At 40.7% G+C, this 22,714-nt stretch overlaps 1 protein-coding gene across 1 annotated transcript in view; it reads right to left on the bottom strand.

Moving 5' to 3' along the window:
* AMN1 (antagonist of mitotic exit network 1 homolog) overlaps positions 1-22,714 on the bottom strand; it is a 417,395-nt gene that overhangs the window by 305,936 nt on the left and 88,745 nt on the right. The window contains exon 2 of the mRNA XM_053719024.1: positions 5,786-5,918. Coding sequence (XP_053574999.1) covers positions 5,786-5,918 — 133 coding nt within the window. The remainder of the gene's footprint in view (positions 1-5,785; positions 5,919-22,714) is intronic.

Raw genomic sequence — 22,714 nt, 5'->3', positions numbered from 1 at the left:
GGAGCTTGCAGGGTTAATTTTAGCTTTAGTGTAGAGATCAGCCTCCCATCTGACACATCACACCCCCTGATCCCTCCCAAACAGCTCCCTTCCCTCCCCCACCCCACAATTGTCCCCGCCATCTTAAGTACTGGCAGAAAGTCTGCCAGTACAAAAATAAAGGGAATCTTTGTTTTTTTTTTTAAAATTATAGCATATTTACATATGCTGCTGTGTAGGATCCCCCTTAGCCCCCAAACTCCCTGATTCCCCCCCCAAACACCTCTCTAACCGTCCCCCTCTGACTTTTTGGGGGCCATCTTGGGTACTGGCAGCTTTCTGCCAGTACCCAGTTTGCAGAAGAAAAATGTTTTTTGGGTTTTTTTTCGCAGTTTTTTTTCTGTAGTGTAGCTTCCCTCCCACATACCAACCCAACACCCCCTGATTTAGCTTTTTTATTTTTATTTTTATACCAAATCCTATAGTGCATATTTTCTGTAGTGCAGCGTTCCCACCCGCTCCCTCCCCGTGCACGCGCCCGCCCCCTCCCTATCGTGCACACGCGCACGCCTGTGCGTGCCCCCGGTCATCCCCGCCCATGATCCCGCCCCCCCTGCACATTTCCAGGGCCATCGATGGCCGCCACCCGCCTCCCGGTCCTGCTCCCACCCACCAACGAAGGAAGCCACCGATCTCCGGTGCAGAGAGGGCCAAAGAGTGTCTCTCTCTGCATCGGATGGCCATACATGGTTATTGCAAGATGCCTCCATATTGAGGCATCACTGCAATAACCGGAAAGCAGCTGGAAGCGAGCAGGATCGCTTCCAGCTGCTTTCCACATCGAGGACGTGCAGGGTACGTCCTCAGGCGTTAACTGCCTTTTTTTTGAGGACGTACCCTGCACGTCCTCGGTCATTAAGGGGTTAAGTACTCCTCAGCCATTCTGTGGGAACTGCTCTGGATCTTAGTGACAAATGCTAAGATCATCAGTCTCCAGGCAGAAGTCTTCATCCATCTGCTGCCTGAGAGAAAATAGTACACAACGGTACCATTTAAAATAAAAAACTCTTGCTTGAAGAAAATAAAAACTAACATTTTATCACCTCTTTCACTTTACCCTTCCTAGTACTTAGAGTAGGCAAAGAGAATGACTGGGGGTGGAGTCAAGGGAGGAGCTATATAGACAGCTCTGCTGTGGTGCTCTTTGCCACTTCCTGTTAGCAGGAGGATAATATCCCACAAGTAAAGGATGAATCCGTGGACTCGTCGTATCTTATAGAAGAAATACTTTTTACCTCTGTAATTACCTTGTATCTAATAGTCTGCTGACTGCCTCCTTATCTCCGATCATTTGACAGACTTGTATTTCAGGCAATTAGTGCTGACTCTTAAATAAGTTCACGTGCATGAGCACAATGCTATCTATATGAAACACCTGAACTAATGCCCTCTAGCTGTGAAAAACTGTCAAATGCATTTAAATTAGAGGCAGCCTTCAAGGGCTTAGAAATTAGCATAGGAACCTACCTAGTATTAGCCTTCGACTAAAAATAACAAGAGAACACAGCTAATTTGATGATACAAGTAAATAAGAAAGTTGTTTAACCCCCTTAATGACCACAGCACTTTTCCATTTTCTGTCCGTGTGGGACCAAGGCTATTTTTACATTTCTGCAGTCTGTGTTCAGCTGTACTTTTCCTCTTACTCATTTACTGTACCCACACATATTATATACTGTTTTTCTCGACATTAAATGGACTTTCTAAAGATAGCATTATTTTCATCATATCTTATAATTTTCTATAAAAAAAATATAAAATATGAGGAAAAAAATGGAAAAAAACGCACTTTTTCTAACTTTGACCCCCAAAATCTGTTACACATCTACAACCACAAAAAAAAACACCCATGCTAAATAGTTTCTAAATTTTGTCTTTGCAAGTTATAGGGAAATAAATACAAGTAGCACATTGCTGTTTCCAAACCACTTTTTTTTTTTCAAAATTAGCGCTAGTTACATTGGAACACTGATATCTTTCAGGAATCCCTGAATATCCCTTGACATGTATATATTTTTTTTTAGAAGACATCCCAAAGTATTGATCTAGGCCCTTTTTGGTATATTTCATGCCACCATTTCACCGCCAAATGCGATCAAATAATTTTTTTTTTCACTTTTTCACATTTTTGTTCACAAACTTTAGGTTTCTCACTGAAATTATTTACAAACAACTTGTGCAATTATGGCACAAATGGTTTTAAATGCTTCTCTGGGATCCCCTTTGCTCAGAAATAGCAGACATATATGGCTTTGGCGTTGCTTTTTGATAATTAGAAGGCCGCAAAATGCCACTGCGCACCACACGTGTATTATGCCCAGCAGTGAAGGGGTTAATTAGGGAGCATGTAGGGTTAATTTTAGGTTTAGTGTAGTGTAGTAGACAACCCCAAGTATTGATCTAGGCCCATTTTGGTATATTTCATGCCACCATTTCCCCGCCAAATGCGATCAAATTAAAAAAAAACTTTACATTTTTCACAATTTTAGGTTTCTCACTGTAATTATTTATAAACAGCTTGTGCAATTATTATGGCACAAATGGTTGTAAATTCTTCTCTGGGATCCCCTTTGTTCAGAAATAGCAGACATATATGGCTTTGGCGTTGCTTTTTGGTAAGTAGAAGGCCGCTAAATGCCGCTGCGCATTACACATGTATTTTGTCTAGCAGTGAAGGGGTTAATTAGGTAGCTTGTAGGGAGCTTGCAGGGTTAATTTTAGCTTAAGTGTAGAGATCAGCCTCCCACCTGACACATCACACCTCCTGATTCCTTCCCAAACAGCTCTCTTCCCTCCCCCACCCCACAATTGTCCCGCCATCTTAAGTACTGGCAGAAAGTCTGCCAGTACTAAAATAAAAGTTTTTTTGTTTTGTTTTTTATTATTCTGCTGTGTAGGATCCCCCCTTAGCCCCCAACCTCCCTGACCCCCCCCCCCCCAAACAGCCCTCTAACCCTCCCCTCTACCTTATTGGAAGCCATCATGGGTACTGGCAGCTGTCTGCCAGTACCCAGTTTACAAAAAAAAATTGATTTTTTTGTAAAAAATTTTTTTAGATTTCTCTGTAGTGTAGCTTCCCCCCCCCCCCCAAAGACCAACCCCCAGCCCCTCCCAGATCCCTTAGATCTTTTCTATAGCAATTCCCTCCCCCCTCTCTCCCACTTTGTATCACAACATTTTTCCGTAGTGTAGCGGTTTCCACCCGCTCCCGCCCTGTGCGCGTCATGAGTGCCCCCGGCGATCCCGCCCACGATCTTGCCCCCTCTTGATGCTAACTCCCATCAATGGCCGCCCACCCGCCTCCCACATCGGCTCCCACCCATTAACGATTGCGGCCATCGATGTCCAATGCAGAGAGGGCCATAGAGTGGCTCTCTCTGCATCGGATGGCAAAGAAGATATCGAGGCATCACTGCAATGACCGGAAAGCAGCTGGAAGGGTACGTCCTCGGTCGTTAACTGTATTTTTTTAGAGGACGTACCGCATACGTCGTTGGTCGTTAAGGGGTTAAAATGGCATGCCCTATCTGAATCATGAAAGTTACATTTGGACTTTACTATCCCTTTAAACTAAAGCACACGTGTCACTTGGGCTTTGTTACTGCAAACTGCTAAAGTATTCTGAACCTTGTATTGGACTCTAGTGTTCTGCAGTGGGTCTATGTACAAACTTGCTGTTTCTGTTACCTTCAAGCTGAATAACCAACTGTCCTTTTTCTTATCAATCAGTAAACCTTTCAAAAGACTTTCATTGTTCTGTATATAGGTTCCACCCACCCTAACAACCTCACATTGCACAACATATGTGGATTTCACTGTAGAACTGGCAAAACTCATCACATGACTGTACTGAAAATGCCATTAATTATATATTAACAGTGTTATCAGTGTTTAACATAGAATGGGCATTATTTTTGTTTATTTATGTACCAGAAATTATTCACTACATTGCAAAAGATCTGCAAGAAAACATTATGTTTAAAAGCAATTAAAATAGTATTCGTTTCTTTAAATATGCTGTCACGAAAACCTCAGGATTTAGCTAAGAAGGGGTTAATTCTGTGTAGCTTGAACTCAAAACAGTTATTTGTTTTCAAGAAGAATTGTGACTTGTGTTTTCTTTGAACTGCCAGGAGTCTCCTAAATAGCCCCACCAAATGTTATTGTGTATGCATTGAGTCATAAAGCCACTCAAGCTCTTAGTCCCAGAGATACACAGGATAAAGTTTATGGCTTAGGCTGTCAATAGAATGCATGATGCAAAATAGGCCCTTCATCACCAAAAACTGACCAGGTCACTGAAAGGACATTGGTATATTATGTACATATGTGTGTTAAAACTGTTATAACCTTAAAGGAAGGTAAATATGACAACCTATGGCATATTTGATATCAAACCGATTCTCCCAATAAAACTAAAAGGTTCTAGATATGTAAATATAGAAATTGAGTTACCTAGCAGGAATTATAATGGATTGTATAATTTCAGGCAAGAAATTAGTCTATTGAAGGTCATAAAGACAGGGGGGTTTCTTAGCCCGCCCAGGAGGGTGCGGTTAGGCAACCTGATCTCTGAAAAATAGGTTTAAGAATCTTATTTCTTAACAATAAGATTGTCATTCTTACAAGGGAGGCTGTGACAACACAGAGTAAGGACCCAATTGCTTCATGCCATCTCTCTGGTAACAGATTCCAAAGACTAGTACAGTGTAAGGTTTCTAATTTTCTTCTTTTTATTTTGAAAAAACTGTTTGCGTGTGTAATTTTATTTGTAACAACTTGTTTATTAATAATGCATTGTGCATAATATTTTTGGCATAATAAATAATTTCTTTATTAAGTTTGGCCTTTATCTAATAATTGAACCACGTTACTGAAAGAGACTGGAATATTAGAACTGTATAATTTAGGATATTTTCTGCTAAATTGTGTTTCTAGAGTTAATGTGTAAAGTCTGGGTTTTTTCTTAGGATTTTCCCTTTAATAAATTTTAAGTTGTGGCAGTATTGGAGCTATAGGATTGATAGTTTATTGTGGGTGACATTAAAAGGGAGTTTTGGGCATTTCTCTTACGTCTAGTACAGACTAGGGGAGTGTGGTTAACCCTTGCACCAACTAAACTGAATCACAAGCTTGCCTGGTGTGGCTAGATTGTGACCTATTGGGGACAGAAAAAGGGGGCTGATAACCCTTTCTGTGCCAAATAAGTGACTGGCGCAGGGTTGGATAACCTTGGTTCGTCACATATGCACTGCTTTGCATGCCTGGGACACACTCCTACATAATTCATTTTGACAATAAAGGAAAACTAAAGTTAAAACTAAACTTTTATGATTCAGACAGAGCTCACAATTTCAAACAACTTTTCAATTCACTTCCATTATCTAAATATGCACCATTTTTTTATATGCACACTTTCTGAGGTACCAGCTCCTATTGAGCATGTGCAAGAATTAACAGGATATACATATAAACATTTTGTGATTGGCTGATGGCTGTCACATGATATAGTACTATTCTACTGTGTTTAGGGGTCCTTTAAATACAATATAATTGTATAATTAACAAATACATAATAAGACAATGCTATTGCACTTAATCTGAATTTCAAATGAGCAGATCGTTTTTTTTACAAATTTCAAAATTTCTTTCCATTTCCCAACCCCCTGCATCATGTGACAGCCATTAATGTCACTTTATATGAACTATATGGATACAGCAATAAAAGTAAAATGAATCTCGTTACCTGACTGATATTTGCATCTGTGAGATATCCCTGCATGCTCAGAAGCTTTATCAATTTGTCTTTTATATTCGGGGGTAGTGGTTCAATATCTGCCTCATATCTGGATATATTTTTTGTCATGCAAAACAGGCATCTAAAAAAGATACGATATATCAATAATCAGGTAATGAAACGCTTATATAGAATACATTATGAGAAAGCAAGAAGAAAGAATAGCTTTAGACAACATAATCTTATTTATAATTTGCAGAATATCATGACCTTTCTGTTTCAAAACTCTATGGCCACGTTTACATTGTTGTTGATAATGAATTATTGTCTGCTGAAAAGCATTATGTTCACTTTAACAACAAACGTCTCTCCCCGGCCACTTAACACTATTTTTTTGTTTTGCGCTTCCCAAATCTCACCCGCGGTTTAACATTGGCATCTCCCATTTAAATCAATGGGAAGTGCTAAACGATAATTAACACTGTGTTAAAGTATTATTCTACCCCTAACGAACATTGACAAAAACTTACAGCTCACAAAACAAGACGCTAAAGGGGCATCAACCCAATAATTTTCTTTCATGATTCAGGTAGAACATACGATTTTAAACAACTTTGCAATTTACTTCTATTATCAAATTTGCTTCATTTCTTTTTATCCTTTGTTGAAAAGCAGGAAGGTAAGTTTAGGAGTGTGAACGTGTCTGCAGCACTATATGGCATCAGTTTTGCAACAATGTTATACATTAGCAAGAGAACTAGATGGCAACACCTTTATTTCCTGTTATGTAGTGCTTCATACATGTGCACGCTACTTATCTAGATATCTCTTCAACAAAGAATAACTAGAAAAAAGCAAATTTGATTATAGAAGTAAATTGGAAACTTTTTTGAAATTGTATTCTCCATCTAAATCACAAATTAAAAAATTTGGGTTTCGTGTCCCTTAAAAGCACAAAGAGCATGCAAAATAGTACCCCAAACCAAATCACTTTGTACAGCATATAAGGTAAAAATTATTTGCATGTGTAAAATGAAACGTTTGCAATCCTAATCCATCCTGAGAAGTGCAGATTGCCATTTTATATAGGCATGATGGGTATACTTGACATATATAAACTGTCCCAAATTGTGCGGGTCAGTCCCTATTTCTGTGGTCTGCCCCGCTGAGACAGGTATTTCTCCTGCACTGCATAGATGCTCTTGTATTTCCAGCAGCCCCGGCAGAACCCTCTTCCTTACAGAGCCAGCTCTAGTCTTTAGCAGAGGAGTGAGGGGTGGAGTTCATTTTGCTCTGCACGCTAAGACTTGCAGCGAGTGGCGGGCTGATTAAATCATGTGGGACTGTCAGGAGTGACTGAAGTGCTTAGCCTGATGTCCGACTCCTCCGTTTCCAGCATGGATTGTTATTGTTGTAGCAGGGGTTTCTACATGCAGCCATCACTCACAGATCTGCAGCGTAAGCAGGCACATTAATAAAGAAGGGGTTGATGATCTACTCCTGCTGCATGTCACCAAGCACATCATTATGTTAAGATCCAGCCTGATGCTGTTATAACAATGTGAGAGCCGTAAGTCCTGTTACTTGCCCTGCTGGCAGAGAGACAGCACAGGGCAGGGGCGGAACTACCATTGGTACAACAGGTGCAGTTGCCCCAGGGCCCAAGTGCTGGATGGGCCCATAGCAGCCAGACTATACATACACGTGTGTAGAATGTGTACAGTCCTAATGCAGGGGAGCCTTTAATTAGTGCAGGTTGACTATTCCCAAAATCATTATACAGAGCAGCATATACATATTGCTATTGTTTACTACTGGGTACCTTTAGGGGTCCCCAACATTTTTTTGTACCAGGGCCCTCTGTTGTGTAGGTCTGCTACTGGCACAGAAAAGTGAGACAGATAAGAACTAGTGCAGCAGCCAGTTTGTTTATGTTTCTCACTGTCTCAGCTGTTTGGTTATCAGCAAATTTGCAAAATTACCTACACTTTAGTGTTGCCAAGTGTAGCCTGCTCCACCTCCCTTATCAGTGTCCTACTCCAAACCTTTTGGTATCATCTAACAAAGTGTGCAAGTGAGAATAATTACTTATGCGAGCAAGGGGGGGTTGAAGAGGGACAGCAGGTACAGCCATTATTTGTTGTCAATAGGCTTGCTCGTTTCCATGGGGATAATGTCACATGCTTTGTGAAAGCTTCAGCATTATACTGTTCACTGCTTTAGTCAGGTGACATGTGACTCTGCCCCCTACCGTGCACGTGCACAGTGCATTCTGCAGAAGCTAAGGCCTGGATTGCACCTTCTATATATGGAAATGCTCAGGGGGAGCTTTCTGCAAACAAAACCATCTAAAAAAATGAGTTGCAAGATGCGCAATAAAAAAGGAGTGCTTACCCCTAAGTATATATATTAGGTTAAAGTTTATTGTATGAACTTCAATAGGAAAATGCGGCATAAACCTACCAACAGGTAATAAAGCTCCTTGTGGCACCCTATCCTATGGGAGGGGTGGGACTTGTGAACTAATAAAGAGACCAAACAAATGGCCGGCGTGTATCACCTCCGAGGAAGAGTGATTGCGAAACACGTGTCAGGTTCTAGAGAGCTTGTCTCTCAGTTTTTAACTAGCTAGCTCTAGCAGATAACCTACTTTGATATGGGTGAAATGTCTAAGTGACAATGTTGTTTAATGCTTACAGTGTGTGTATGTTTAAAGCCTAAGGAAGGTAAATCTTTAATATAGCTCCCGCTATAGAAGAAGCTTAGCTGAGAAGGGATTATAGATATTTTGAGTGGTGCACAGCATATGCATGACTTACTGATACGCTCCTTTAAGAATACAAGTGAATTAATAGCAAGTGATACAGAAGCATTATGCCAAAACTTTATTAATTGCTATAGCTGCATACAGTATAGTTAATTATTCTTTCCAAGGAGCTCTAATTATAATCGCAAAAAAGTCACCAAAATGTAACCATCAGAAAGATAGTAACAAAAAACAAAGGCGCCCTCCACAGGCTGTCGTAGAGGATAGATGATTACCAGGGTCAGCTCTTCTTAAGAATGGATGGAAAATCTGAGAAAAAAATGAAAGAGAAGAAGGCGCTCCAATGGTGCAGAATGTTAAAGCACAGCTAGATCTTCCCCAGAAATGATCCCCTTACAAGTAAATGGGTACTCACAAACGGAGCGCACTATAATGCAGTGCTATTCTTGCAGGCTGGAGTATTCAGAGCCCACCAGCTAGCTCCCACCAGATTCAATGTAATCTTGAGTCTGGGATGAAAGAACAAAAAAGGGGAGGGGAACAGGGAAACTCCAATGGTGCAGATGATCACTAATGCTTTCAAAGCCCCCAATATGTGCCCCTTCTGTGATGGAATACTCACATATGCTGCACACTATAATGCAGTGCAAGTAGTGCAAGCTGGTATATCAGAGTCTACCAGCTGACTCACTCCAAAGAACAGGATCCACAGTCCAGCAAAGGATATGAGACCCCGAAATGAAGCTCACAAACCAAAATTTTTTTTATAATTTAAAATATCCCAAGGCAAGGGATATATTTTATTAAAAGTAGTATAAAAAAAAATACAGAATTTCTGGTATTGTTTTTATACTACTTTTAATAAAATATATCCCTTGTGTCCCTTTAAGAAGAATCCAAATGTCTAAAAAGAGTTTTTTTGTGAAAAAATGTGAATCCTAAAAGCTGTAGTAGTAATTATCCAAATGTGAGTGCTGGGGGTCAATGTCAATGCCTATTAGCCGTATTCAAACCAGAATACTATCTTCTTAGCAAATGTTTGTTACAATCCCTGGGCCCTTCTTCTGTAAAAGAAAGATAAAATAGTGTAGGTTGTTTTAAAATCAATAAATATATGGAAGTATGCTTACCAGTCGACGCGTTTCGGTCATGGAAAGACCTTTATCAAGACTGTTTTTTTTAGTGTTCCTAATGGTCCTTTTATACCAAACTGATTGCTGGCAATGTGATTACAGAACAGGAAGTGATTCTCAAGCACTACCGGTTTCACTAGCAGTTAGATACGTGATTGTAAAATAAAAGACATATTTTTAATAATATATTAAAATCCTTATGTAGTGTCAGACATAACTTCTCAGCATTAGACAATGTTAAAATGTGATAGTTCAAATATAAAAAAGAATATGATGATCTAAGTAAAAACGATCCAATCTCGAGTACAGACCCAGCCTTTTGGTCATAACTCTATTACATATTGATAACTTTAATTTTGGAATTCTCTCTTCATTAGCCCAATTTATCATCTTAATCTGATCACTAAGGAATGCAATCTGACATGCAAGCTGATTTTCGGCTGCATCTATTGGATATAACCTCATCAGAGGCTTGCTGTAGATTATGATTCCTATTGGTTAAGGTCAGGGGTGTGTGTGAAAAGATTAATTCCATAGGATGGTTATAAGGAAGTAGCTTTGGGAGTTTTCTATCTGTCATAATACATTCGATTTTAAATTATAAGTTAAGATTACAGTTTTATAGTAAACTATATCATATTGTTACTGCTTAAGAATCAGTTTGGGACTATAATTATCGATCCCAAAGGACAAGAAGTAATGTTTAAATAGAGGACGATTTTATTAGTTTTGTCTGATACTTATTACACAAATATAACCTCATCAAAGGCTTGTTGTTGAGTATGATTCCTATTACTTAAGGTCAGGGGTGTGTGTGGAAAACTCAATTTCATTGGATGGTTATAAGGAAGTAGCTTAAGGATTTTCTATCTATCATAATAAGGTCGGTTTGAAATTATATGTTGAAATTACAGTTTTCTGATAACTAACATCATATGTTTAGTGCTAGAAATCGGATTGGGTATATGATTAACAATCCCAAAGAGCAAAGAAGGAGTGTTTCAAATAGATGAAGATTTTGCTAGTTTCATCTGGTACTTGTTACACAATCTCAGCGTGTTCTTGCTAAAACAGAATTTATGTTTACCTGATAAATTACTTTCTCCAACGGTGTGTCCGGTCCACGGCGTCATCCTTACTTGTGGGATATTCTCCTCCCCAACAGGAAATGGCAAAGAGCCCAGCAAAGCTGGTCACATGATCCCTCCTAGGCTCCGCCTTCCCCAGTCATTCGACCGACGTAAAGGAGGAATATTTGCATAGGAGAAACCATATGATACCGTGGTGACTGTAGTTAAAGAAAATAAATTATCAGACCTGATTAAAAAACCAGGGCGGGCCGTGGACCGGACACACCGTTGGAGAAAGTAATTTATCAGGTAAACATAAATTCTGTTTTCTCCAACATAGGTGTGTCCGGTCCACGGCGTCATCCTTACTTGTGGGAACCAATACCAAAGCTTTAGGACACGGATGAAGGGAGGGAGCAAATCAGGTCACCTAGATGGAAGGCACCACAGCTTGCAAAACCTTTCTCCCAAAAATAGCCTCAGAAGAAGCAAAAGTATCAAACTTGTAAAATTTAGTAAAAGTGTGCAGTGAAGACCAAGTCGCTGCCTTACATATCTGATCAACAGAAGCCTCGTTCTTGAAGGCCCATGTGGAAGCCACAGCCCTAGTGGAATGAGCTGTGATTCTGTCAGGAGGCTGCCGTCCGGCAGTCTCGTAAGCCAATCTGATGATGCTTTTAATCCAAAAAGAGAGAGAGGTAGAAGTTGCTTTTTGACCTCTCCTTTTACCAGAATAAACAACAAACAAGGAAGATGTTTGTCTAAAATCCTTTGTAGCATCTAAATAGAATTTTAGAGCACGAACAACATCCAAATTGTGCAACAAACGTTCCTTCTTTGAAACTGGATTCGGACACAAAGAAGGCACGACTATCTCCTGGTTAATGTTTTTGTTAGAAACAACTTTCGGAAGAAAACCAGGTTTAGTACGTAAAACCACCTTATCTGCATGGAACACCAGATAAGGAGGAGAACACTGCAGAGCAGATAATTCTGAAACTCTTCTAGCAGAAGAAATTGCAACCAAAAACAAAACTTTCCAAGATAATAACTTAATATCAACGGAATGTAAGGGTTCAAACGGAACCCCCTGAAGAACTGAAAGAACTAAATTGAGACTCCAAGGAGGAGTCAAAGGTTTGTAAACAGGCTTGATTCTAACCAGAGCCTGAACAAAGGCTTGAACATCTGGCACAGCAGCCAGCTTTTTGTGAAGTAACACAGACAAGGCAGAAATCTGTCCCTTCAAGGAACTTGCAGATAATCCTTTCTCCAAACCTTCTTGAAGAAAGGATAGAATCTTAGGAATTTTTACCTTGTCCCAAGGGAATCCTTTAGATTCACACCAACAGATATATTTTTTCCATATTTTGTGATAAATTTTTCTAGTTACAGGCTTTCTGGCCTGAACAAGAGTATCAATGACAGAATCTGAGAATCCTCGCTTTGATAAGATCAAGCGTTCAATCTCCAAGCAGTCAGTTGGAGTGAGACCAGATTCGGATGTTCGAACGGACCTTGAACAAGAAGGTCTCGTCTCAAAGGTAGCTTCCATGGTGGAGCCGATGACATATTCACCAGGTCTGCATACCAAGTCCTGCGTGGCCACGCAGGAGCTATCAAGATCACCGATGCCCTCTCCTGATTGATCCTGGCTACCAGCCTGGGGATGAGAGGAAACGGCGGGAATACATAAGCTAGTTTGAAGGTCCAAGGTGCCAATAGTGCATCTACTAGAGTCGCCTTGGGATCCCTGGATCTGGACCCGTAGCAAGGAACCTTGAAGTTCTGACGAGAGGCCATCAGATCCATGTCTGGAATGCCCCACAGTTGAGTAATTTGGGCAAAGATTTCCGGATGGAGTTCCCACTCCCCCGGATGAAATGTCTGACGACTCAGAAAATCCGCTTCCCAATTTTCCACTCCTGGGATGTGGATTGCAGACAAGTGGCAGGAGTGAGTCTCCGCCCATTGAATGATTTTGGTCACTTCTTCCATCGCCAGGGAACTCCTTGTTCCCCCCTGATGGTTGATGTACGCAACAGTTGTCATGTTGTCTGATTGAAACCGTATGAACTTGGCCTTTGCTAGCTGAGGCCAAGCCTTGAGAGCATTGAATATCGCTCTCAGTTCCAGAATATTTATCGGTAGAAGAGATTCTTCCCGAGACCAAAGACCCTGAGCTTTCAGGGGTCCCCAGACCGCGCCCCAGCCCACCAGACTGGCGTCGGTCGTGACAATGACCCACTCTGGTCTGCGGAAGCTCATCCCCTGTGACAGGTTGTCCAGGGACAGCCACCAACGGAGTGAATCTCTGGTCCTCTGATTTACTTGTATCGTCGGAGACAAGTCTGTATAGTCCCCATTCCACTGACTGAGCATGCACAGTTGTAATGGTCTTAGATGGATGCGCGCAAAAGGAACTATGTCCATTACCGCTACCATCAAACCTATTACTTCCATGCACTGCGCTATGGAAGGAAGAGGAACAGAATGAAGTATTTGACAAGAGTTCAGAAGTTTTGTTTTTCTGGCCTCTGTCAGAAAAATCCTCATTTCTAAGGAGTCTATTATTGTTCCCAAGAAGGGAACCCTTGTTGACGGAGATAGAGAACTCTTTTCTACGTTCACTTTCCATCCGTGAGATCTGAGAAAGGCCAGGACAATGCCCGTGTGAGCCTTTGCTTGAGGAAGGGACGACGCTTGAATCAGAATGTCGTCCAAGTAAGGTACTACTGCAATGCCCCTTGGTCTTAGCACCGCTAGAAGGGACCCTAGTACCTTTGTGAAAATCCTTGGAGCAGTGGCTAATCCGAACGGAAGTGCCACAAACTGGTAATGCTTGTCCAGGAATGCGAACCTTAGGAACCGATGATGTTCCTCGTGGATAGGAATATGTAGATACGCATCCTTTAAATCCACCGTGGTCATGAATTGACCTTCCTGGATGGAAGGAAGAATTGTTCGAATGGTTTCCATTTTGAACGATGGAACCTTGAGAAACTTGTTTAGGATCTTGAGATCTAAGATTGGTCTGAACGTTCCCTCTTTTTTGGGAACTACGAACATATTGGAGTAGAACCCCATCCCTTGTTCTCCTAATGGAACAGGATGAATCACTCCCATTTTTAACAGGTCTTCTACACAATGCAAGAATGCCTGTTTTTTTATGTGGTCTGAAGACAATTGAGACCCGTGGAACCTCCCTCTTGGGGGAAGCCCCTTGAATTCCAGAAGATAACCTTGGGAGACTATTTCTAGCGCCCAAGGATCCAGAACATCTCTTGCCCAAGCCTGAGCGAAGAGAGAGAGTCTGCCCCCCACCAGATCCGGTCCCGGATCGGGGGCCAACATCTCATGCTGTCTTGGTAGCAGTGGCAGGTTTCTTGGCCTGCTTTCCTTTGTTCCAGCCTTGCATTGGTCTCCAGGCTGGTTTGGCTTGAGAAGTATTACCCTCCTGCTTAGAGGACGTAGCACTTGGGGCTGGTCCGTTTCTGCGAAAGGGACGAAAATTAGGTTTATGTTTGGCCTTGAAAGACCTATCCTGAGGAAGGGCGTGGCCCTTGCCCCCAGTGATATCAGAGATAATCTCTTTCAAGTCAGGGCCAAACAGCGTTTTCCCCTTGAAAGGAATGTTAAGCAATTTGTTCTTGGAAGACGCATCCGCTGACCAAGATTTTAACCAAAGCGCTCTGCGCGCCACAATAGCAAACCCAGAATTTTTCGCCGCTAACCTAGCCAATTGCAAAGTGGCGTCTAGGGTGAAAGAATTAGCCAATTTGAGAGCACGAATTCTGTCCATAATCTCCTCATAAGAAGAAGAATTATTATTGATCGCCTTTTCTAGCTCATCGAACCAGAAACACGCGGCTGTAGTGACAGGGACAATGCATGAAATTGGTTGTAGAAGGTAACCTTGCTGAACAAACATCTTTTTAAGCAAACCTTCTAATTTTTTATCCATAGGATCTTTGAAAGCACAACTATCTTCTATGGGTATAGTGGTGCGTTTGTTTAGAGTAGAAACCGCCCCCTCGACCTTGGGGACTGTCTGCCATAAGTCCTTTCTGGGGTCGACCATAGGAAACAATTTTTTAAATATGGGGGGAGGGACGAAAGGTATACCGGGCCTTTCCCATTCTTTATTTACAATGTCCGCCACCCGCTTGGGTATAGGAAAAGCTTCGGGGGGCCCCGGGACCTCTAGGAACTTGTCCATTTTACATAGTTTCTCTGGAATGACCAAATTCTCACAATCATCCAGAGTGGATAACACCTCCTTAAGCAGAGCACGGAGATGTTCCAACTTAAATTTAAATGTAATCACATCAGGTTCAGCTTGTTGAGAAATTTTCCCTGAATCTGAAATTTCTCCCTCAGACAAAACCTCCCTGGCCCCCTCAGACTGGTGTAGGGGCCCTTCAGAACCAATATCATCAGCGTCCTCATGCTCTTCAGTATTTTCTAAAACAGAGCAGTCGCGCTTTCGCTGATAAGTGGGCATTTTGGCTAAAATGTTTTTGATAGAATTATCCATTACAGCCGTTAATTGTTGCATAGTAAGGAGTATTGGCGCGCTAGATGTACTAGGGGCCTCCTGTGTGGGCAAGACTGGTGTAGACGAAGGAGGGGATGATGCAGTACCATGCTTACTCCCCTCACTTGAGGAATCATCTTGGGCATCATTTTCTCTAAATTTTGTGTCACATAAATCACATCTATTTAAATGAGAAGGAACCTTGGCTTCCCCACATTCAGAACACAGTCTATCTGGTAGTTCAGACATGTTAAACAGGCATAAACTTGATAACAAAGTACAAAAAACGTTTTAAAATAAAACCGTTACTGTCACTTTAAATTTTAAACTGAACACACATTATTACTGCAATTGCGAAAAAGTATGAAGGAATTGTTCAAAATTCACCAAAATTTCACCACAGTGTCTTAAAGCCTTAAAAGTATTGCACACCAAATTTGGAAGCTTTAACCCTTAAAATAACGGAACCGGAGCCGTTTTTATATTTAACCCCTTTACAGTCCCTGGTATCTGCTTTGCTGAGACCCAACCAAGCCCAAAGGGGAATACGATACCAAATGACGCCTTCAGAAAGTCTTTTCTATGTATCAGAGCTCCTCACACATGCATCTGCATGTCATGCTTCTCAAAAAACAAGTGCGCAATACAGGCGCGAAAATGAGACTCTGCCTATGATTAGGGAAAGCCCCTAGAGAATAAGGTGTCCAATACAGTGCCTGCCGGTTATTTTACAAAATTCCCAAGAATAAAATAATTCCTCAAGGCTATGGAGTATAAAATATGTTTATATATAAATCGATTTAGCCCAGAAAATGTCTACAGTCTTAAAAAGCCCTTGTGAAGCCCTTTTTTTCTGTCTGTAATAAAAATGGCTTACCGGATCCCATAGGGAAAATGACAGCTTCCAGCATTACATCGTCTTGTTAGAATGTGTCATACCTCAAGCAGCAAAAGTCTGCTCACTGTTCCCCCAACTGAAGTTAATTCCTCTCAACAGTCCTGTGTGGAAACAGCCATCGATTTTAGTAACGGTTGCTAAAATCATTTTCCTCTTACAAACAGAAATCTTCATCTCTTTTCTGTTTCAGAGTAAATAGTACATACCAGCACTATTTTAAAATAACAAACTCTTGATTGAATAATAAAAACTACAGTTAAACACTAAAAAACTCTAAGCCATCTCCGTGGAGATGTTGCCTGTACAACGGCAAAGAGAATGACTGGGGAAGGCGGAGCCTAGGAGGGATCATGTGACCAGCTTTGCTGGGCTCTTTGCCATTTCCTGTTGGGGAGGAGAATATCCCACAAGTAAGGATGACGCCGTGGACCGGACACACCTATGTTGGAGAAATAGCTCTATGTTTATTATACTAAACAATGTATGATAATGTTTTTATCTCTATTTTTAATATAGGGTTATGGTAGTCTCTCCTATAGGATTTAACTTTGAGTCAGTTTTCTCAAATGTCTACATTTGATGTTTATGTTATGTTTAACATATGCTTAAACCCGTTAAGGTAAAAGATTGAAACTTTAAAATTTATTTTTTTTTAAATATTTTAGAAAATGTTTAAAAAAAATGATTTTAAAAAATTATTTTAAAAAATAAATCTTTTAGACAGGCAGATACGTGTGGGAACTGAATAATGGTAGTAATGTATCACTGAAGATAGTGATAGAATTATTAAGCAATGTTTGCTTAATTAATTCTACAGAAACAATCTATCAGATAAAGATATATTTTGTAACTTCATAGTATGTTCTATGGACTAATAGTAGTGGTAGAGTTATCAAGCAGTTTTTGCTTAATTAATTCTACAGAAAGAGTCTATCAGATAGAAATATATTTTATAACTTCACAGTATGTCCTATGGACTAATAATGTCCATTTCAGGTAAAAGTATGTCCTGGTATATGTATTTTGTGTTAGAAAAGACTTGTAGTCAAAAGGATTTATAGAAACTATTGTTTCACATTTGTGAAGATAAAGATCCAATTACTACAACTTTATAGTATGCGACGTTACCTAGTGACAGAAGACATAGAGGGGTGTGGACAGATTTAGTTTTCACCAAAAAGGTGTTTTGTTAGATTTAACCATCTGATTATGGCCTAAACAGAATCAATTTCTAGCTTGTTCCAATATGTGAACCTTTTGTCGCAGGGTCTTTTATCTTAATTTCTAAGCGTAAAGGCTCAAATAAACTTAATTACACTCTTATTTGGGTATGTTTTCCTATGGATTTCAGGAAATATAAGAAGATACATGCGGATAACAGTTCGAAAATGTTAAGAATAGAGCCATATTGCAACAAAGACATCTCATTTTTGGGTGTATATTAATTCGGAATTTATAATATGTATAGAGAGAGGTATTCATGCACAGACAGGGGAAGCTGATCATTAGGTATACTACTTGTTTAGACGTGTATTACAAGACGTATATTACATTATAGAGGCTAACCAAGGGTTTTGCTAGGCAGTATCTCTTGATCTTTCCATAAAAGTTCACTTATCTACAGGGATTAGTAAGGTTAAACATATCCCCATAGTTTCTCTAAGTTACTTTTAGAATTATTTATATTTTTATATCATGTCTCATTGTGATTTAGTTAAGGTTTATAAGGTGAGATAAATCCTCTTTATTATTTAGCCATTTGGCTTCTGCTGTTAATAGTTTCTTTTCATGGTCGCCTCCTCTCCAGTTCTTAGTTACTTTTTGAATCCCCATATATTTAAGCGTGTTGATATTCCCTTGATGTTTCGTAGAGAAATGTCTATACAATGGAGTGTCCATAATGAGTTTTTCAATTTGTAGGATGTGCTCCCTTATCCTATCTCGCAATGGCCTGGATGTCTGTTCTATATATTGGAGGCCACAAGGACATTGGAGTAAAAAAAAGGAAATTTATGCTTAACTGATAAATTGATTTCTTCTATGATACGACGAGTCCACGGATTCATCCTTTACTTGTGGGATATTATCCTCCTGCTAACAGGAAGTGGCAAAGAGCACCACAGCAGAGCTGTCTACATAGCTCCTCCCTTGACTCCAACCCCCAGTCATTTCCTGATTAATATTCTTATTTGAAACCTTAGGAAGGAATCCAGGTTTAGTACGCAAAACCACCTTATCAGAATGGAATATAAGATAAGGCAAGTCGCATTGTAACGCAGATAGCAACTAAAAACAGAACTTTCCAAGATAGAAGTTTAATATCTATGGAATGCATGGGTTCAAACGGAACCCCTTGAAGAACATTTAGAACTAAATTCAAACTCCATGGCGGAGCAACAGGTTTAAACACAGGCTTAATTCTAACCAAAGCCTGACAAAACGACTAAACGTCTGGGACATCTGCCAGGCGCTTGTGTAGTAAGATTGAAAAAGTAGGGGGCGGAGCTAACCGCCGAATGAAGAGGATGTGTAGTGGAAGAGCTCTAAGCTACCGGTCTGCTAGAAAGCATTAAAAGTACTAAACTAAAGCGATATTAACTGGTCTCTGGCCACTAACTAGTGGGTGAGACACTGAGGGGTTTAAGAGCCCTATTTGTAGATCGAGCTGGACATCGGAAACGAAACTTCCTCTGAACCCGCCGCAACTCCATAGAGATACCACCGGGACATATCGGAGACATAGCCCTACAGCACAGGTGTCTGCTACATACCCGGAGGGTCGGGGACCCGCTCCGGGGACTATCTGCCCTGGACCTGTCTGACCGGCGAGCCATTCAGTCGGGCTCTGTTCCGGGAGGTCCTGGCCTGTTGAGATCAGCTTCAGAGCACAGCAGCAAGTGTCGGTGAAGTGGAGGGGATCTTCTCTCCAGGTAAGCCCATACAATAGAAGCTCCGGTGGGCAAGGAGTTTTAAACATTTAAGGGCTATATTTAGTAAACGGCACACAAAGAACTGGTTTTAGACTTTGGCCACATAACATGCAGGAGGCAACACCGGAGCACAGTATATGACCTATTTATAATATTTAAAGGCTGGGGCTACAACGGATCATATCATACAAGCAGAGATACCAACATATTAACTGTAAATAAGCAAAGAGGCATTTAAACACACTGCTTACTTTTGGCGCGAAACTCCGCCATTTTAGGTGCCCTGTGGCGCAGATTACTTGTCTCTCTCTCTAGGGGAATTGGCCACAATAGTTTTATTCAAAAACCCTCCGGATCTTATCTCACCCATGTACTGTTACCTAGGGCTGATGCTCTTATCATAACAAAGTTCCTACTAATGCCCATTTTACATACTCTGGGGCCGTACCTCTGATGCATGTTTTGTATATCACAGCAAGTCACTCTCATGCTATTTTAAAGGCGCAAAATAGTTACATCAAGACCTTAAAGAGCCATATATCATTCAGTGTTTCTGCTCTACCAGGATTGAGATAGTGGTTTGGAGCCCTAACCACAGAACTTATATAATACACCATTTCAGTTGTCAAGTTGAATACAATCTTTTATTAACACACTGAGAAGAAGGTGCTGCAAACAATTTAAATATAGGGGGAGTGGGGCTGCATAAAGCCTATACAAGTTCTAGCTGAGACTGTTAACATATGAGACTTTAGTAAATCCCTTCATATCTAAAACACCTTTTCAAAGGCAGTAACTCAGGTGTCTATATTGCTTTTCTCCTGAGCTCTCCCCCCCCCCTAATACAGTGCGGGTTGGCCTGGTAACACAGGGGCCTCCTTTTATTCTGAGGATCTGTAAAGCCTGTACTACTATATTGACCCTGCTTCTCAACTATAATCCAATCAAGTGGGGCGCTCACCTCTCCCCTTTCCTGCTGTGTAACGTCGCAGCAGGTCATACCCACTCTCACTTTCCGGTCTTGGTCCAGTGAGGACATGGTCCCCGAGGTGTAGCGCCTTAAGTCAAATTTGTATTGAAGAAGTATCATTGGCACATGGGGAGGTCATATCCCCACACCTCTAAAAGATATTTTATCAGAATTGATACAACACATAGCCCAAATTATGTCCTCACACTAAACTTCTAAGTGGGGGAAGATGTGGAATCTCTAAGCAACTGCAGCAACACTGGATATAAAGGAGGGTGCTGAGCAAACTGCTCTTTTCTACTATATTATAATCTTCTTCACAGGAAGTGTTGCTACCACTAGCCCAAAATGGCTCACTCCAATAAGAAAAAACACCAGCAAAGATTAGGAGAAGGCCCTAAACGCACGGTTGCGGACCATTTCAATAACAGAATTCTATCTGACAGAGAGGGTTCCGATGAAGAATCCAGAGACTCTCGTGCCTCTTATAAAGAGATGCATGAAACAGACAACCTCTCTAAAGGAAAACCATCTCACTCTGACTCCAAAATATTGGACTCAATTAATGCATTGTCATCTAAAATCGACACCCATTATTCCTCCCTCAGAAGTGAAATTAGGAACTCTGTTGCGGATTTACGAAGAGACTTAAACATTCAGAACGAAAGGTCAGAAGCTCTGGAGAGGAAACAGGAAGATATGGCGAAGGATCAGGCAAATGTGCTAGCATACGCCCAATCTTTGGCAGAGATTATCAGTGATCTAGAAACTAAGATAGCTGACAATGAAGACAGGTCCAGACGGAACAATATCAGAATAAGAGGTATCAAGGAAGATGTCGGACCCACTGAGCTACCTGAATATCTATCGAATCTCTTTAAGGACCTCTTGGGCTCGTTCCAGAGCACAGACGCTTTAATCGACAGAGCTCATAGAGCGATCAAGCCGAGAACAATGGCTTCAGAATTGCCTAGAGATGTCATAGTACGTCTCCACTATTTCACCTTTAAAGAAAGATTGATGAGGGCTTCATTCTCTAATAAACCTTTTGCAGAAAAATACCCGGGAATTCAGTTGTTCCCCGACCTCTCTTCTTTCACCTTAGCAAAAAGAAGATCATTTGCACCTATCACCCTTAAATTGAGGAGAGCTGGGATTAAATATAGATGGGGTTTCCCAGTTAAACTTTTCTTCCAACATGAAAATAAGAACTATGCTATCTCTTCACTAGAACAGGGCACTAGCCTTTTGGCAACCCTAGGACTGGGACAACAAGCTGAAGAATCAGGTCCCGCTCCAACCCTTCAAAGGGACTTAAGGCCGTCTGCTGCCGAATGGCAACCCTTGCCAAAAAGGCCAAACAAGCAACAGGATAAAGTTTCAGCTACTATTTCAGGGGAATGAACTCACCTCTGATCTATACAACAAATCATATTGAAATTGCTTACATATGAGTGTTGAGACTTAGACACAGATACAGAGTGTTGCTAATAGGTGGTGATGTTTTACACTACGAAGTAGAAGACAAGTCAGTTTCCCTCACAGAGACTGAGCAGTGTGTGTTCAGGCCACGTTTGGCCCCCCTTTCCTTTTTCTGAGGGTGTGAGACATATGTACTATAGGTTCATTGTGATTTTCTTATTCCAGCTTCACCATGGACTTATAAGTGATGAGATGATCTAACCATTTATACTTATGTTTATTGAGTGATGCTCTGTTGTTCTCTCTCCTTCCCTTACAGGTTTTTTTTTTTTTTTTTTTCTCTTCTTTGCTATTTAAAAATGAGAAGAGGACTTATCCAGGTTAAAGTTACAGGCTGGTTTAATTAGCAGCGTCATTGGACCTTAGTATGTATGTTATTAATAATGGTTATGTGTTTATGTTATTTGTTATGTTGATGATGTAAGTGCGCACCTAAACACATGAGAGTACAATATACTTGTCGAATTGTATTCCACCAATATTATTTTATTTAGCTAGTTCAGTTGCAGAGTCTACTTCCACACAAATCCTCCCCTTTCTATATATATTTTGCCTTATTTTTCATTATCTTTCATTAAAACCCAAATTAGCGGACCTATATATTAGAAAGATCTCACTAGACCTCACAAATTAGGGTCTTTGTGTGTATAAACAAATTTGGCTTAACCACAACCTTATTTTTAGGGTGACTACCTGTCTAAAAAGGGTAGTCGGGGCTCGCCACAACAAAGCTCATAAGCGGCCTCCGCCTCCCACCCACCCCCTCTTTTTCTCTTTTTTTCTCTCACTCGTGTTCTCCCTGCTCTCCCTTCTTTCTTCTCTTCCCTCTCTCTACCCTCCCTTCCTTAGCCCCCCTAACTTCTATTCTTCTCCTCATCTTCCTATTCCCTTACTTTTTTTTATCTCCTAGTACTGTGGAATAAGGTGTTTCACACAGATTTGATACAGAGAGTATAATTGGGTCTAGACACTTTGGTTTCTATTAACAGCGCTCTCCACCCCTAGACCCTGTATCTTAGATCTCCCCATATTCTTTCCCCCTTCTCTTTTCTCTCTCTTTCTCTCTCCTCTTGTCTATTTTTCTCCCACAATATATCTTTCTACTTATGAGCTAAGAAGTAGTTTAAAGTTGTGAACTAGAAAGCTTATAC

This window comes from Bombina bombina, chromosome 6 (genome assembly GCF_027579735.1).
Source record: "Bombina bombina isolate aBomBom1 chromosome 6, aBomBom1.pri, whole genome shotgun sequence".
Classification (NCBI taxonomy): Eukaryota; Metazoa; Chordata; class Amphibia; order Anura; family Bombinatoridae; genus Bombina; species Bombina bombina.
This window is presented reverse-complemented; position numbering and strand designations above follow the sequence as displayed.